Raw genomic sequence first — 17,895 nt, 5'->3', positions numbered from 1 at the left:
TCTCGGGCGAGTTGTTTTTCGCCCGGTCTACAATCATCATCTTCGTTTTACTGCGGTTAAGCTTTAATCCGAATTCTTGGCATACGCGCTCCATTTTAAGAAGCAATTCTTCCATATGAACCGCGTCAGACGCAAACAGGGCCGTGTCGTCGGCATAGCGCAAATTCGTAATCTTTTCGTAATGTTTCGAAAACATTAGTTAGGGATTAATATCATTTGTTGAAAATAAGCAACGTGGTTTCTTTTTATTTAAAAACACACAAACACAATAGCCATGCACTTACTTAAAGACATTCGATGCGAACATTATATATATTTCTATACACAACCTTTTTATATATAAAATAATATGCCATGTTTCAAAAAATGCATTATTGAACTTAATAATAATAATATATCAGTTACGACTTTGTATGTTTAGTGCAAAGATCTTATCAGAGTTTTGTCGGACGATGCCAAGTTAGGGCCCAATTAGTGGCATACACTGCCTAAGGGCTAACTCCCTACTGTATCCTGATAAGTCGTATTGTTCAGTCACGGCATCTAGCAAGTTTAAATTTTCCCTATAAAGAGACACTTTATAAGGCTTTAATGTTGTATTGTAAAATCCAATTTCAGTTCCAAGCATCCACTAATTGACAAGTTTGACATGTGCTCGTAAGTTGTACGCGCGCTTAGATGGTTATATCTGATATTACTGATTTGTGACGACGCTTTTTTTCTGTATTTCACTGTAAATAAACATTTCATAAAGAACCAAAGAAATATTGACATAACTTTGGAAATACAACAAGTTTTTTACTTAGCTCGGTATTATCTTCGCCTCATTAGAGGTTATTGACTTAGTACAGTGACCTAATTCACACGTGATCTCTAGGCCATTGAACGATTCACAAACGCACGCCGATTCATTCACTCAATTGAATCTTCCTGTTGGTGACAATGTTGCCCGCTCAAGGTCGTAAAACGTACCAAACAATGTATTTTGGATTGAAAACACTAATAATGATGGCCAAAAAGTTATTATTGTTTTTGTTAAAATCAAAGTTGTTAATGAAAAAGAGGCACCTGCTTAAAGCAGGTAAGAACAAGCTTGTGCTAATACTATTTTTTTGACAAAATCGCTTTAATAAAAATAATGCAGTGACATTATTTTTATTAAAGCGATTTTGTCAAAATATATTCCTAATATACAGACCCAACTACCTATTACAGACCTAAAAAATAAACTTATATAGGGTAAATTTAGCTTGTTCATCCTAAATGCGAACTCAGGACTGCATTAGAGTTCTAAATTTAAACTTGACGCACGGTGATGACGCTGGAGACTAATCGGAAAATTATTTCTGTCGCTGCGACACTGCTTTAGTACATACCGACAAACATAGAAATTCGTGAGAAACGTCTTACTTTGATATATCGGTCATCACATATTTAGAGTAAAATTGCTACAATAAACACACTCGGTTATATTGACTTTTACTGATCGCTGCTGTCGGACTGTCGGTATTGCGTGAGAAAGGCGTGCCTTACGTAAATATTGGGTAAAGACGAGCTGGGCCGCACGACGGTCTTAAGATCCTTAAGTAACTTGTAATTATATAGTCACATGAAATCAACGTGCAACTTTGAATATATAATTAGATATGAATATTATATAAGAGAATGTATTTAAAAAAATGTTTAAATTTGCTTATCAATAAATTACAGTTATATTTATTGATAAAATATTATATTACTATTCATTATAGTAATTTGTGAATTTGATATTAGGTATGTATAATAAAGCGGGTATAAAACCGAACAAAATCAAAACCGGACCGGTCTAAGTATACTTTGGAAGCTTCAGTTATTACTTTATTGTCTTTTCTCAAACAAGTAATACTCATTTTGTATTTAAGAAACTAGAATTGTTTTTATAATTTGGTTTGAAATATATCTTATATATCTTTATTTTTAGAGACGACTTTGTGAAAAACAAATAACATTGAAAAGTGAGCAATAAGGTATAAATATTAATATATAAGAGAAACAACCGACAGTAATAATTAAAGTATGAAATAAAGAGTGACAAGTCTGAGTAAGGATAAAAAATGACTTACGAATCGACACAAAAGCATAATTGTAACCTACCCTTGTTTGTTAAAAGGGGAAGTCGATACCAGTTATAATACCTCTTGAGATGGAAATGTAACTCTCCGACGTATTTAGGAGCATTTTTAGTTGATAACAATCAGATAAGAGGACAATTTACCTTCTACTTACAAAATATATAAAAAAATATAAATCGCTACTCCTGTTGGCTTTCATCCAGGAGTTTTAGAAGTCTTCAAACTCGCTTGCCCACACAGCAGGGGTCGATATCTGACTAATGCACTTCAGTAATATTTACTCGTTCTGAACTGGTTTGCAACTTGAGATAATCTGCGCGATGCCTGTGCGCACTGCTTTATAGCGCCTGCCTTTGATTTACAGTCTTTCTTAACTTATCTTAGTAAAGATTTAGTATTGCACTTTGTTACAATAATCGCGATATGCCATGTTCATAAATTATATTAACGATTTTAATTATAATCATATATAAAAATTACAATTATGTAGGAATTTAATATACACGCACTTCAAGTTATAGGAATTTGGATCGTCGTTACAAATATGTATTCCGTGAGTTTTTTATATAATTAATACATTTGAATGGTTCAATATCATGAATATATTTAATATTACATATGACTTTAAGATGACATCACGAATGTGTGAGCAAAGCTAAGAAAACGTAACTAGAAGTAATATTTAGTTTTGCCTTTTTTTTAAGATCCGTCACTAAGAATGGAACTATACGAAATTATGATTGAATTATTTTGAATTTCGAAAAAAAATTATTTTATTTTATTTAACATTTTCCTCAATGCAGCGGAAAGATTTAAACATCCGCTTGCCTGCCAATTTTTAGAAATAATTAGCGGCACCCCTTGATACTAAGCAATGAATTATTATCAGAAATGTATCATGAATGAGTCAGAATTTAAAAAGATTTTAAATAATACAGACATAAACAAAGTTAAATAAAACGTATAAATTAAACAAATCTAAAGACCTATATATTTTAAAAAGAAGTCAATAGCTTTATTGTGGGCTTTGTAGATAAGAAATTAAACAAATAATAATTTAATTAACGTAATAATTTTTTTTTAGTCTTCCAAAATGAAATTTTCGTAGTAGTTACTAAATCTTTAAAATCAATCATTTACGAAAACATGAAGATACTTTATTTTAATGCTCTCATTTAGTTAGTTATAAAAGCACGAAAATTTGAATTTAATGTTCATAAATTGGCAAATTTAAATAGTTTTGTATTTATTAATAATAAACACACACACACACACACACATAAAAAACACCAACAAAAAAGTATTTATTTTTAATTTAAAGCAAAAATCGATAATCGCTATTACATACCAACTAGACACAATAATCGAATCGTTAATCAAATTGTTAGGTTACCGGTTAGGTTTAACTAGTGATTCTAGTTCAATATGTCAAATGTAAAAAACCAAATTTACAGATTATGTATAGATATATAGAAAAATATATAACATAAGGTCACAATAAATCAGTAAACAGTTACATGAATTTCTTCATTGATAAAATCAAACACGATGGCAATACAAATACAAGATACCTTTACAGATAAATATCTGTCGTCAGACCACTTAAGGTATCAATGTGCTTCTTTTTATATCTCACAGTTGAGCTGGAAATCACGACGTTCCTATACTTTAATTATGCAATAACTAATATTAATAAGTACCTAGTAGTAGTAATATATAGGTTATAACATTATTTAAATAATTTTTTGACTAAGCACCGATTACGTAGAGAAAAATAACAATACACTGTATATTAGATTTCGCAGCCAGCCATCTTTGATTTCGTAAGTCAGTCAGCCAGTCAGTCATATCGTATCTGTTCATGGAAAAAAAATTTTATAGCAATTTAATTAAGCAGACAAAATTCTTAATACACATTGCAATTAAAATTTATAAAGTAAAGTAGCGATTAATGTTAGTATACTTATATGAAACTGTGTCTCCGTTATGTCGAGTAACAACGATGGAACATGAGCAAGTCACGAGCGCGGCTATCTCCACACACTGCTAATGAGAGATCGTCCGACGATAATACTTCATCTCACACTTTACGGTTACTCTCTAGAACTCTTGCGCACGAAGCAAGACTTACATAGTTCCATTGTATTCGTAATGATTTGTGCCAGCTTTAAGTATCATATATTACAATAGTAAAGAGTAAGGAAGTGATAGCAGGTAAATGTCCCACTGCTGGGCTAATGGTTCATCTACTCTTAAGAAGACCGCTTAGGTTATGACTATAAGGTAAAATATATGTACAGTTAAAGATGAATTCCCACGTCACGTGCCTTACGTTTGGCGGTTATATAATAGAGTCAAGCAAGGATGGCGTCTCTCTGTTACATAAAATACATATTTGTTATGTAATTTTTTCTATCTTTTTTAAATATATCTCTTTGTAATACTGGTGACCTATTCGTACAAAAGTTACATTGTTTAATAAAAAAAAATATGATTTTCTTATCTTGTCTTATAGAATCAATTGGAATAAAATAAAATAATAAGATTTTTAATTAAAAATTACAGCAACTTGAAGTGTAAATTAATATATATTGTATAGTAATAACAAAACTGTAATGAAGTCTTATACATAGATGATGATGAACGATGAATAATGAGTGAAAAAAGTGCTGTTTCATGTGTGTATAAAATACAGCATTTATCAACATATTTTTATTCCAACTGGATATATAAAATTTACTTTCAATGCGTTACAAACATTGTGTTTCCAAACTAAGTATCGATGGATCGATGTTATGACTCTCAAATCGTTAGACAGTTCATAAACCGTCGGCATCTAATACTTGTGCATGAGTCATTTTTGAGTGCATTTTTACTGGTGGTGGGGCTTTGCGTAAGCTCGTCTGGATAGGTACCACCTATTCATCAGATATTCTTCCGCAAAACAGTCCGTCATTCAGAACAAAGATCATACCTTCATCATGAGTATAACTAATGATGAAGATATGTCCAGAGATAACAAAGATATATTATTACGAAAAAAACGTTTTATATAAATAATAACAAAACCGTAACTTCGAAGTTGTTAATTGAAAGAATTGTAATATAATAAACAAATAACTATAATAACACTAAATATTAATATTTACTCATACGTAGTGTGTGAAGTTATGTAAGTATTTACTCTATCTGCTAAATCGTAAACTCAAGGCGTTGCTCAACCTTCTCCATCACACCGACATCGGTAATAAATTCTAAATGTCACAGAAAATGATGCATAATGGATTCATTGCCTCTAGGTGTCATCTCGTAGCGATATGAATGAAATCGTTCTCTATTGTTTTTTCGACAGAGCTTGTTTTTTATTTAACTTACTCGATCTGTTGTGGTGTTTTGTGTACAAAAATGTCGGTGACAGGAATACCCGTCAGTCACGACTCGACCCGTGCGGCTTGAGTAATTATGGACACAGTTAATTGAGAAGTTTCATGGTCGAAGGGTCTTCAAAGTGGGGAAAGCGACGGTTTATGATTAGAAAGGCTTTTGAGTTGCGTTAACCGAGCAGAGACATCGATTTCAACCTACATAATTTTTGCTGGTTAATGTAGTTTCTATTCAATACGCGTATTCCAGCTCGCGGCATACATTTATATGCTTCGCTAGAGTTTTCAAAAGCTTGTTATGAGAATGTAGTATTAATTTATTATAAAAGCCTTTGTCGCAGAAACTATAGATAGCCATAAATAATGTTATGACAAGTTTCATTTGAATTATTACATAAATATATTTGCAAGCACTTTCGTATTTCCATACAATTTGTGCCACACACATGGTGGCGCGTGGCTTTTTCATTAATGAAACATTAATCAAAAGGAGGAACATTAAGGAATGAAATGAATATAAATTCATTCCTTAATGTTTCTCCTAAGTTGAAATTTCCTAAAACTTGTGTTATTTTAATAATTTAGTCCTTAAGTTCAATAAGAAATTTTTAAATCATTATAAATTTGTATTCTTTAACATTTGTTTTCGTTCTCATATTTAAAGAATTGAATAAAATAAAAGTGTCTATATAATAAATCAATGGTTTCACTATTTTATTAAAAAATAAATTAAATGCTATGTCATCCTTATTAGCTTGTAATTATTTCAGTTGATTTACTGCTGAATATTCCGGGTAGCAACATTGGTTTCTCTCCTTATGTGGGTAAAGGCAATAAAGTTTGGACAATGGAAATGCTCGGACAATGTTTGCGGTGGACCACCGACGACGTCCCTGCTACCACTTGACTAACAACAATATTTACTTATGTTACTTAGAGTTTGCGGATGGGGTAATTATAAAAGCAATTACATGAAATTTTTTGTAGTCATAATTAAAAAAAAAAACATATATACAGTATCATTGAACACTATTTTATTATTACAAAACATTACAAATGAATTTAAGTTAAAATAAGTTAAAAAAAAAAACAACAATAGGGAAATAATTTAATCAATTTATCTTAACGTTGTCTTTTTTGGACTTTAATTAAGTCATTATATAATTTTAGTACGAAACAGCAATCTTCAGACATATTTTGCCGGGCGTTTTAATATTTATTGCTATGGAACTTTCATATATTCCCAGATAATTACCTACAGCAGACTGCCGCGGAAATTTAAGTATAGCTTTAACTGGCCTGGAGATTCGTTACATTTTAGGATGTAACATGTCTGTTAAGAAGATCCATGTTTTCTTAATCGAAAATGAATAATTTTAACTTTATTTTTGCAGATTTTAATTATAGTTATAAAAAAAACGAAAGTATATGATATTTTTTGAATATAAAGTGATATAGAGTGATATTTTAAAAAAGTTATGTTCAACTTAGCTAGGTTTACTAGAAATTGAACTTATATATTGTTTAGACTTATACTTGAATTTAACTTGTGGCTAGCTTGTACGGCTGCAGACCATGAAGTCAGAGGCTCGAAATGATTTTGTGTCAAATTCAAGCTCAATAACTAAAAGTTAACACGTCAAGCAAATAAAAGTTATCGATTTTTTTTTCTTGATATAAATTTACAGTAGCAGATAGTTGAAGATATAAATATTACAGTGCTTTACTGCTGTGCCTTAGAAAGAAAAAAAACCATTCGTACAGCGTTTGAAATTTCTCTGCTCGTGTAAGATCGTTGTACTCAAAGCCTGAGAGTGCACCTGTGTTTGTGCACATTCCTCTATAATATCTACGATGTCTCCCGCTTGTTTTATTAGTCTTTGTGAAGGATAGACATCGTGGCCAAACCCGATCAGGAATACATAACTGGCAGAATCAGATTTTGTTTATTCTATTAATTAAGATCTACACTCTTATTTTACATAAGTATTAACTAAAAAAAATTGTTTGTAAGAATATCCGTTATTTAATTATGACAAATAGATAGAATTACGTTTTGATATTACCAATAGTATGATTTTATAAATAATAATAAACGAAAATCAACAACAATTCACGTGTGGGCGCGTTCTTCACGTAATACTGTATACGCACGTTTCATACGTGTAGGCATTTGTTTCTATCCTAGTATCGCTACGGACTACTCGCTCTTTGATCTTTTCAATTCACCTAATCTAATAGTCTCTCCAATAGATTACTTTTTTATTAGCTCCTACTTCTACTTTATAAAGACGTCAAATTAGACGCTGATTTAGATAACTTTAGAGTTAAGTTAATAGAATTAGAATAAAGTGTAAAGGATACATATGATATTTTAATTAAACAGTAACGTTACAAAGTAAATCAAAGACATTTTTAATGTTTCTTAATGCGTTTTGTTTAATCGTTTCTTATCTGTGGGCATTATGATAAAAGCTTTTAAACATTTATCAATTATTTATTTTCGGTTGTTTTATTTCGAAGCGAAACTAATTTTGTAACAAACCACCCACGGAATGCATTTTTATTGTAAACCTTATCTAAATGGTAGTGCAATATGGCACCGCTATCAACCAATGTCAAGGATTGATGGTATAGTGATGGGGATTTATTGCTGTTTGCGGGGCGAGGCTCCGCCAAGGATACGATAGGTTACATTGTAAACAGGAGTGCCTCCCGTACAGACGATATTTCAGTTTTACTGTTAAATGGAAATATAACATTACTATCGCAATAAAATTAGCAGTAATAGTTTTGAAATATTTATAGCACTATATATATCATTTGAAAATAAGATTGTACAAATGCCTTGTAGGGGACGCCTGAGTCCAAATTAAATATGAAGCTGGAGCTTATTTAAAATAGGAATTAAGAGTTAGTTTCATTTAGCTAGAATAGGTAAAATATTCATAAGAACTTGTATAGATCAATCATTAATCTAGTAATATATGCACATATGTATATTATCATTCGTGATATGTACATAAAATTCACTTAGATCTTAAGTATTTGACCTTTGAATTGTACTGGTTGCGATGTTGTTGTATATAGTTAATTTTGACGGTTAAATATATGTGCATTATGAATACACTGAAGCGTAGGCGCATTTCGTTACCCCAATAAGGGCAAGATCGATTGTGGTCATGTGGGCGCTTAACCGATTCTCTAAGGGAACCCCTTTTCAATTAAATTAGTTACGAGATATTGAGTGATTGCCTTTTGCAAGTTAAAAGTTAAGCATCCATCACCCACGCAATGATACACCATTAAAAGAATGGAATACCGAGTCACTATTTGCTTAAACATAATGGAGGGCGCACGGTTTTCTTAAGAGCGCTTTTAACAAAATGTTTAGATAAGGTAGTGTCGCAACACTGAGCAAAACAATGAGAGCTTAATTGTATCTCCATGTTTCTGTGTTCCTTCAACAAAAAGTTCAACGACCTTCACGTGTGGGTGTCTAACACGGTACTATTTCGCTGCACATAATTCAGAGTTTACAAACAATAGTCGAATGATAATAGTAAATGAGTAATAGACAATAAAACTAAACTTACGTAAAGTAAAATGGAACACAGTAATACATAGATAGTTTAATGTTCATCAATATTAAGTTTCTTTTTAATTGAATCAAAAGTTGAACGCAGTTGAGATCAGGCGGGGAAGTCGAACATTGACGTGGAGAGTGATTTATGATAATTTAAATGCATAAGGGTATGCGATAGACGGTCGTATAATAATAGGGACCGTTCTCCGTAACCAATATTAAATTGAATGCGGGATGGGTTATTTGCTATCGAATAATTGAACGCGTGCGATTTAATCGATTCGACACAATATCGCCGATTGTTTAACTTAAGTGCAAATTATATTCTTAATACCATTACTTTGACATTCATTTGCGTTCTCAAAAATTTTAGAACCATTATATTTTATTATGAAATACTATTATGTGCAAAGTAAAATAAATGTATGTCATAATAAAAAAAATACTGTTTGAGGTAGGTACAGTATATAAATACTAAACAATTAACTGCATTACTTAAACCTTTATTGGTTTAATTTTTTTAAGTTTCAAATAAAATATAAAAAAATCAGTCTGAAGCGTAAAATATTGCTTAGTTGAAATTGAATTTAAAGGACTTATACTGAGGATTTTAACACAACACATGGAATACAAAAAACATCACAAGAATCGTATTTGATATGTTAGTAAATAACAGTTTTTATGTAATCTAATCGGTTGATGAAAAAAAGTTGAGATGGCCTAGTGGTTAGAACGCGTGAATCTTAACAGATGATCGTGGGTTCAAACCCGGGTAAGCACCACTAAATTTTCATGTGCTTAATTTGTGTTTATAATCTATCTCGTGCTTGACGGTAAAGGAAAACATCGTGAAGATACATGCATGTGTCTAATTTCACTGAAATTCTGCCACATGTGTATTCCACCAACCCGCATTGGCAGCATGGTGGAATAAGCTCCATACCTTCTCAAAAAAGGAGGAGAGCAGTGGGACATGCACAGGCTGTTACTTTACTTTTTTTTCTAAACAGTTGATAAAATTTCCTACACCCTTATTGTCATTAAAATGTAGTAGCAATTAAGTTACAAATGAGCAACTGCTAACAGCGAGGGGCACGAACAGCGTTGACACGTTATCTAAGATCTGTATACAAATAATAATTAGGGACTACTATGCAATATTCACAACGGGCTCCGTGTAATCAAATATTATTACTAATATAATGATTACATAATAATGGACCTGTATCCGTATCCTTTTTATACCATAATTTTGTTTTGTTGGAATTAAGGTTTTTAAAGTGTGTGATAAAAAAGTAGCTACCATAACTATTTCCTGTAGGATTAAAACAATACAACATAAATCTTTCTGAAGTAAAGATAAAAATATTTTGATATATATGTTGATTTTAATCCCTTTGGGGAGAAGCTTTGGAGCTTATTCCACCACGCTGCCCCAAAGCGGATTGAAGGATACACATGCAGGTTTCTTCACGACGTTTTCATAACTTACCATGAGATGAATTATAAACACAATTAAGCACATGAAAGTTAAGTCGTGCTTGCCTGGGCTTAAACCTGTGATCATTAGTTAAAATTCAGGCATTCTAACCACTGGACAAGCTCAGCGATTATGAACATTTTTTCATAAGATCAGTGAAAAAAATAGATTCTTTCAAATTTTATAACACTAATTTTGCTATACAATAATATTGTATTATATGGTTTTTCATTTAAATGGTATTACTAACTGATTCCGACTTTAATACAATTACAAAATTAGCTGATATACCCTTCCAACCTCCTGAGGGTAAAATAAGATTCGATCTCATTCTAGATAAATGCAACACCTCAAGCGGAAACAGCATTATAGTACTTTATTATCACCAGAATAAAATTCACGATTCACTCAGCCTTAAAAAGTACTAAACTGCCATAAGTATTATACGACCTATTGCCAAGTGATCTATCAACTTTACTTACTTTAACCCATATCTTGTAATATCAACGAAAACTTTAAAGTGTAAACGCTGATTATTATGTATAATAAAAAGCCTATTCTTTTAAAATATAAAAATAGTTAATCTGTCTCAATTATATCTCAAATGGATCAATATATAATATCATAGATATTTCTGTGATCATTTTGAGTCATTGTTTTGTTGTATGTTATAATAAAAGTGATTTATCTTGTTTACAGGCTGCTCGTTGGTGCTCCTCTTGGCCAGAATCTACAACCAAATACAACGAAGTCCGGCGCACTTTGGAAATGCAGCGTAAGCACTTCACCCGGCGACTGCGAGCAAATCGTAACTGACGGAAAGAGAAGTAAGCTTGAGTTTATTACATAATATTTATTATTTTTGGTGTTTGGATTAGAATTTATGACGTATAAGATACTGGTATTAAAAAAATAATGCATATAAGAAAAGTGGATACACTTGGTATCTTGTATATATGTATATCAAATCAGTTTCTGATAAAACTATAAATTAAAGTAAAGTTAATTTAAATACTGAAGTTAAATTATAACAGTTGAATATTTTACATCTTTTATTACTACAAGTGAGTTTATATAATATCATTTTAGATAAAATAAGAGCTTCACTTCAATCTCACTTTTAACAATTTCTAAATATTTTAAATGGTTTAAATAAAGAATATCTTGTATGTTATTACTTAAGACGGTTTGTGCATTGTTCATTAATAAAAGCACTTTAGAATTCGATTAAATACAGAAAGTATGTTTAATTAGTAAATTAGGAAAATTATTTCGACTAAGATCTCGAGTATTGTGAATTAATTACGACTACCTAGTTATACTTAATATAATGAATTTTAATTCAGATACAGAGTGATAAAACAAGATATCGCGGTGTATATTTATAATATGCATTCAATCGTAGGTGTAAATTTGATATTAGTGAAGAAACGTAGTAAATGTAGAATTTTTTAAGAGTTATTAATCCAATTGAGCACTCATAGCGGCTTTAATACACACAAGACATAAGTAAAACTGATATTTTATTATTGGTACACATAGATACGACACTCGTAGATTTAGATAAGGAAGGAAATGCTGGAACCAATCACTGTGAGTTTTATAAGTTTTAATTAAATTGTTGTCTTTTGTCGGTGGTGCCCCAAACAGCGAAGTACGGCAAGATAAATACCAGTAAGTGAGCTGTGGTCTCAATCTCCTTTATACATTTAATCATTCGCTCCTTGACTAATATTGACTAATGGCTGTACTTTACTTTGATTATACTAATCGCCGTCAGACTGCTAAGTTCCAGCTATGCCATCAAGAATATTGTATAGCATGTACTAACTGAATGACTTTATTTTATTCTGTATAAATCACATTAATGATTAACATGTTTGGAATTTATTTTTATTATCTCTTGCCTTGAAATATTTTAATAAACTATAAAATGTGTTTGTATTATGAAAATAAATCCAATTACATGAATCAGCACTAACTGCTTGCAAAAGCACCCACTCACAAGCTTGAGCTAGCACTTAATAATATAGAAATTTGAAATTTAATTGTATTTATTGACCACGAAACTACGAACTTTATGTAATAAATTAGATGGAAACTTGCTTTATGAATAGTAATGACGTAAATCAGTTTTCACACCCATTACGGCTTGATACCGTCATATCGGTGTTGTATACTGCAAGAGCTTGAGTTTTTAGTCATAATTAGAACTATTTTAATTTTTAGAGACGCAAATAGCTGATAGTTATTAGTTTAAATAGTTTTTTATATTTTTATTATGTAAATGTTGTCTGTAAACAAAATCAAGCATATTATTAACATAACATAACAAAAATCTTGAATGGTGATTGGTTAAAAGAATTATTAATTCGTTAACAATGATGTTCATAAAAAATGTAGAAATAAATTGCCTACGTCACTCATTATTATTAATAACGGCGAAAACCTCAATATGTCTGGTTTTTTATAATCAAATCGTTTAACAATTTAATAAGAACGTAGCAAAAATAATGCTGGGCCAAATAACAAAAGTAAATTTACCTATAGAATAACAGTTAGTTCCACTTACTTCAAATAAAACATAATTGGTGTCTTCTGGTGAATTAACGTATCGGCCATCGATTAATTACCGTCAGTATCAGCTCAAAATTAACATTAAGTAGTATTCGATAACGAAAATTAACCTGAGACCACACGAATTAAAATATGAGATTCACCACACGTCGTATCTTTCACTAAAAGTCGTTACAGGTCTTTGAAGAAATCGTCCTCTAATGATCTAGCAAGTTCTCAAGAGTTTGAGTAATGCATGTCTCATGTTTGATCAAAGATTAGTGCTAATGATGCAATCCACACGATATCTGTGCAATTTGAAACACTTTTTTTTTGTTTTTTTTGCAAGGTTTTCTATAATTTGCCTTATGGTAATGATATTTTTATCTTGCATCACGCCTGGTTGCAATGCTTTGCATTTGCCGACGATCCACAAGTTGGTTTGATCTTGGGTTTCTATCAAATTCATTGGAAACGAAAACAATGTATATTCGATGACATATTGCTTTTGTTTTCCTTTATATCTAAGTTTTATTCATGGAATATATTGTCGAATGAATTTAATATTATAATATAATTTTTATTGCCTTTATTCTGTATACAATTTACATATTATTGGGTTTAAGTCTAACTTTTAAGTTACTTATTTTAAATATATTATTTTTGTGTTTAATTTACTTGTTCTGCTTATAAAGATGTTATGCCAACATAAACAAAACTTTCAATAATACTAATACATTTTGCAATTCAATTTATTTGATTAATATTACTTTGCTTGTTTATATTTACTCATCTACCGTTCAAGTAATGAAGGGGATCGGTTATGTTTAGGTCTTGATTCCTTCCATTTGACTGAGCCGCATCCCGACGAGATCAAGGACGGTCAGTGGCTGGGAGTTTCCGTAAGAAGCCAAGGAGCGGGTAAAAAAGCGGTTGTTTGTGCTCACAGGTAAATACCTTATCTTTTATATTTAATTATCTGGAACTTTATTAAATAAATAAGAAGCGTTTTGAATAATTTATTTGATATATGCAAGGAAATTATACCATAGATATATTATCTTTAAAATTCTACAACAACAACTATAATATTACGGTTTTGCTATATTAGATCTTTAATTTTACAGATATATACGCAAATCCGGGGAGTCGCAATTTGGTCAAGGGCTCTGTTATACGCTAAGTAACGACCTCCAGTTGGTCGACGTGTGGGAGCCATGCCGAGGTCGCTCGGTACAAAGGTATAATTTGAGTCTCATTATCTTCACTCAAATAATATAAACAGTAATTTATTTGATCTCATAATAATAACTACTACACTATACTGATACAACACTATAATAATACTATACTAATCATACTCAATCGAAGTACTTCGATTATATATACTTCGATTGAGTATGATCACTTGTATAATAATATAAGCAAGTAGTTGAAAAATAACATGTTTTTTTAATAAATTTTCAGAGAACACGAAGAATTTGGTTTTTGTCAAGTTGGAACGAGCAGTTCACTTCTTGAAGATGATACCTTAGTTTTGGGCAGTCCTGGTCCTTATACATGGAGAGGCACTATATTCACTCAAGATACAAACGATGATTTGTTGGAAAGAGACCATGTCGTGTATATGGCGCCAGTAGAAGATGGTGTCAGTCCTGTTGAGAAGTATAGTTATCTTGGTAAGAAGAAAAATACGTAATAAACAGTGGAAAACCTCTCATTATCATGCATCGTGAAAGACAAAAACATGTGATATTAATAGCCTTTTAAATTGGTTTTCAAATTAATAAAATCAACTATTTGTTATTTTCGTAGGCATGTCAGTATCAGGCGCCAGTTTCTTCGGGTCCGAACCTTCATATGCGGCAGGAGCACCGAGAGCTCATGGAACTGGACAAGTCGTGTTATTCAGTAAACCTAAAATTGATGATTGGACTCGGAACGATGTCGATATCCTTAATTTAATTTTTATCCTTAACGGCGAGCAGTTTGGCTCCAGTTTTGGATATGAAGTAGCAGCTGCTGACGTAAATGGCGATGGGTATGTAATATTGTATAATAAAGTAATTGTCGTTTCTTTTACTAACTCTTAAATTAAATTATATTAATGAACTAAAATTTTCGTCACATTATTTTATTCTTTAATTATAAAAAGTACTTAATGACAAAAGAATGCTTATTATTCTCATACGAATTATATTCTTTTACTGAGAACATAAAAATAATAACACAATTTATACATACTATTTTTGTAGGTTACCGGATCTTTTAGTTGGGGCGCCATTTTATTTTTCCCGAGATGCTGGCGGTGCTGTCTACCTATATATTAACGAAAAACAAAATATTCCTCAACAATACAGTTTAAAATTAACTGGAAAACCCGAATCCCAATTTGGTATTGCTATTGCAAATACAGGAGATTTAAATAAAGATGGCTGTGATGATGTAGCAATCGGAAGTCCTTATGAAGAAAACGGTGTTGTTTATATTTATATGGGTGACAGAAAACACGGCTTAAAAACAAAACCTGAACAAATCATAAGAGCGGAATCGTTACCAATACTAATGAAAACTTTTGGTTATTCTCTTTCTGGTGGCATGGATCTTGACGCTAATGGTTATCCGGATTTACTGGTTGGCGCTTATGAAAATGTAAGTTAAATTCTTTATTAACAAATCTGAAAAAATTGATTTACTAAAAACCTAATGTACTTAACCGTTCATAGTAAAATAAATAATGTTCGGTTTAAGATAAAGCTAAAATAATCGCTCGTTGTGAAAGTTTTTTTGTACCCATATATATTCACAGACAAATACGTGTAAAATGTATAGACGTTGTGTCTACAAATCTATCTTATACAAAAGATACACAACGATATTCTACTAAAAACTGATTACAATAACCGAATGCAAGTTTCCTGAAGGTATATTTATTTAATTTTATTTTATTTCACAGAGTAGCGTTGCACTTATTCGGACAAAACCTATCATCGATATAAAAACATCTATACGTCCATCTAACACAATAATAAATATCGATCCTACCATCCAAGGTTGTCAAAAAGACCCTACATCGAATTACACATGCTTTCATTTTCAAGCATGTTGTATTATCAAATCTCTTGTAAGATCAGTTCAAAGCAACACTCATGAATTGAATTACGTCATTGAAGCGGAAACATTTCCTGGCGGTAGAAAGTATTCCAGAGTTTTCTTTGATTCTGACAAATCAAATATAGTAAATAAAACTATACACCTCGGCAAAGACGTAGAAGACTGCAGAGAACATGTCGTATACTTGAAAAATAATACTAGAGATATACAAACACCGGTCAAAGTAAGTAAAAAATATTTTTGGAAGCCTTGAAAACAGATCACACAAAATATAGTAATCTTTATATGCGAGATATGTGGTACAAATCTAACTAATAATGTAATTGCTTATATTAAGACTTAACCAAATACTATGAGAGAGTGGACTAAATTCATGATTATTTTTCATTTACAGTTTCAAGTCACTTATAAGATAGTACACATTCAGCCCCAATACTCAAAAGTGGGTTCCCTGCCAAAGATTGATGACTATCCAGTATTAAATGCTACAGCCAGATCATCTTTTAACGCAAATTTCCTGAACGACTGTGGCCAAGACGGCATATGTGTTAGCGACTTAGTCGTTTCACCGGTGCTTTTATTACCGAAAAGTAAACTATATTTTTTGTTTCATTTTTATAATATAATCAAGTATTTTTGATAGCAATAGAAATATATTATTAATATCATTTATTATTTAATTACAAATTTTATAGCTAAAGATGGTAAAGCATACGCTCTCACACTGGGTCAAGAGGAAGAAATCAGACTTTCGATAAATGTTGATAACTATCAAGAATCAGCTTACGAAGCGCAACTATTTGTGCAGCATCATGCTAGTTTGCATTATATTGCTGCAAACATCACTGTAAGTTTTAAAAACATTTTTTTGGACCTAATATGAAATTATACATTTGATGTTTATATTTCATTAAATATTATTTATTTCAAACAGTTATTTAGAGACATTTGCTTTATTATTTCAGGGTAAGCACATGATTTGTACCAGCGTAAACAAAACAACAGTTTCTTGTTTACTGGAGAATCCATTTAAACGGCAGCCTGAAGGAAATCCGCCAATTACTATGAGATTCGACGCCAGAACATTAGAAGACAATGAAGCTTCTGTAATTTTCACCGTTTGGGCAAATTCTACTTCGAAAGAGCTTAAACCTAATAAAAAACCAGTTCAAGTTGAAGCACTAGTTATCAAAAATGCGGAGCTATCTATAAAAGGGTATGTTTCCAGCCATTACTTAGTTTATATAGACTTGTGTTTCACGTCAACAATTATCACAATTATTCGTTAAGGTTCTAAAGACGTGAAAATAGCAATGATTCAAGAAAACAATTTAATATTTTTAAATTGTGTATTTTTGCACAACTTCGAATTTGCCCTTTATATGGATGTTATTTTGACTGCCTCGTTGGTCTAGTGGCTAGAAAGGCTGCAGACTCAGAGGTCCTGGGTTCAAATCCCAGGTCGGGCCAATAAGAAGTTATTGAGCTTTTCTGTCGAAAATTCTCAGTAGCAGTCAGGAGTCTGGAAGTTGGAAGTGTGTATACTCGGAAAGCACGTAAAGCCGCTGGTCCTGCGCTTGAACTCTGGTCGTGTCGGATTGCCGTCCCATCCGATTATGAGAGTAAGGGAGAGTGCACCTGTGCTTGTGCACACATTTGTGCACT

The 17,895-nt window shown here is 31.5% G+C and overlaps 1 protein-coding gene across 2 annotated transcripts in view; it reads left to right on the top strand.

Annotated features, from left to right (window-relative positions):
- Window positions 1-17,895, top strand: part of LOC126773548 (integrin alpha-PS1) — a 68,332-nt gene that overhangs the window by 46,514 nt on the left and 3,923 nt on the right. Inside the window, exons 2-12 of one of the 2 annotated variants that reach the window (XM_050494480.1) lie at window positions 11,260-11,387; window positions 12,211-12,234; window positions 13,948-14,065; window positions 14,244-14,357; window positions 14,584-14,795; window positions 14,932-15,157; window positions 15,372-15,768; window positions 16,073-16,453; window positions 16,625-16,820; window positions 16,926-17,077; window positions 17,196-17,446. In XM_050494480.1, the coding sequence (XP_050350437.1) occupies window positions 11,260-11,387; window positions 12,211-12,234; window positions 13,948-14,065; window positions 14,244-14,357; window positions 14,584-14,795; window positions 14,932-15,157; window positions 15,372-15,768; window positions 16,073-16,453; window positions 16,625-16,820; window positions 16,926-17,077; window positions 17,196-17,446 (2,199 nt within the window). The remainder of the gene's footprint in view (window positions 1-11,259; window positions 11,388-12,210; window positions 12,235-13,947; window positions 14,066-14,243; window positions 14,358-14,583; window positions 14,796-14,931; window positions 15,158-15,371; window positions 15,769-16,072; window positions 16,454-16,624; window positions 16,821-16,925; window positions 17,078-17,195; window positions 17,447-17,895) is intronic. The other variant, XM_050494481.1, reaches the window with a different exon arrangement.

Source organism: Nymphalis io, chromosome 15 (genome assembly GCF_905147045.1).
Source record: "Nymphalis io chromosome 15, ilAglIoxx1.1, whole genome shotgun sequence".
NCBI classification, from domain to species: Eukaryota; Metazoa; Arthropoda; class Insecta; order Lepidoptera; family Nymphalidae; genus Nymphalis; species Nymphalis io.
The sequence above is the reverse complement of the archived record's forward strand: the minus strand, read 5'-3'. Positions and strand labels throughout refer to the sequence as shown.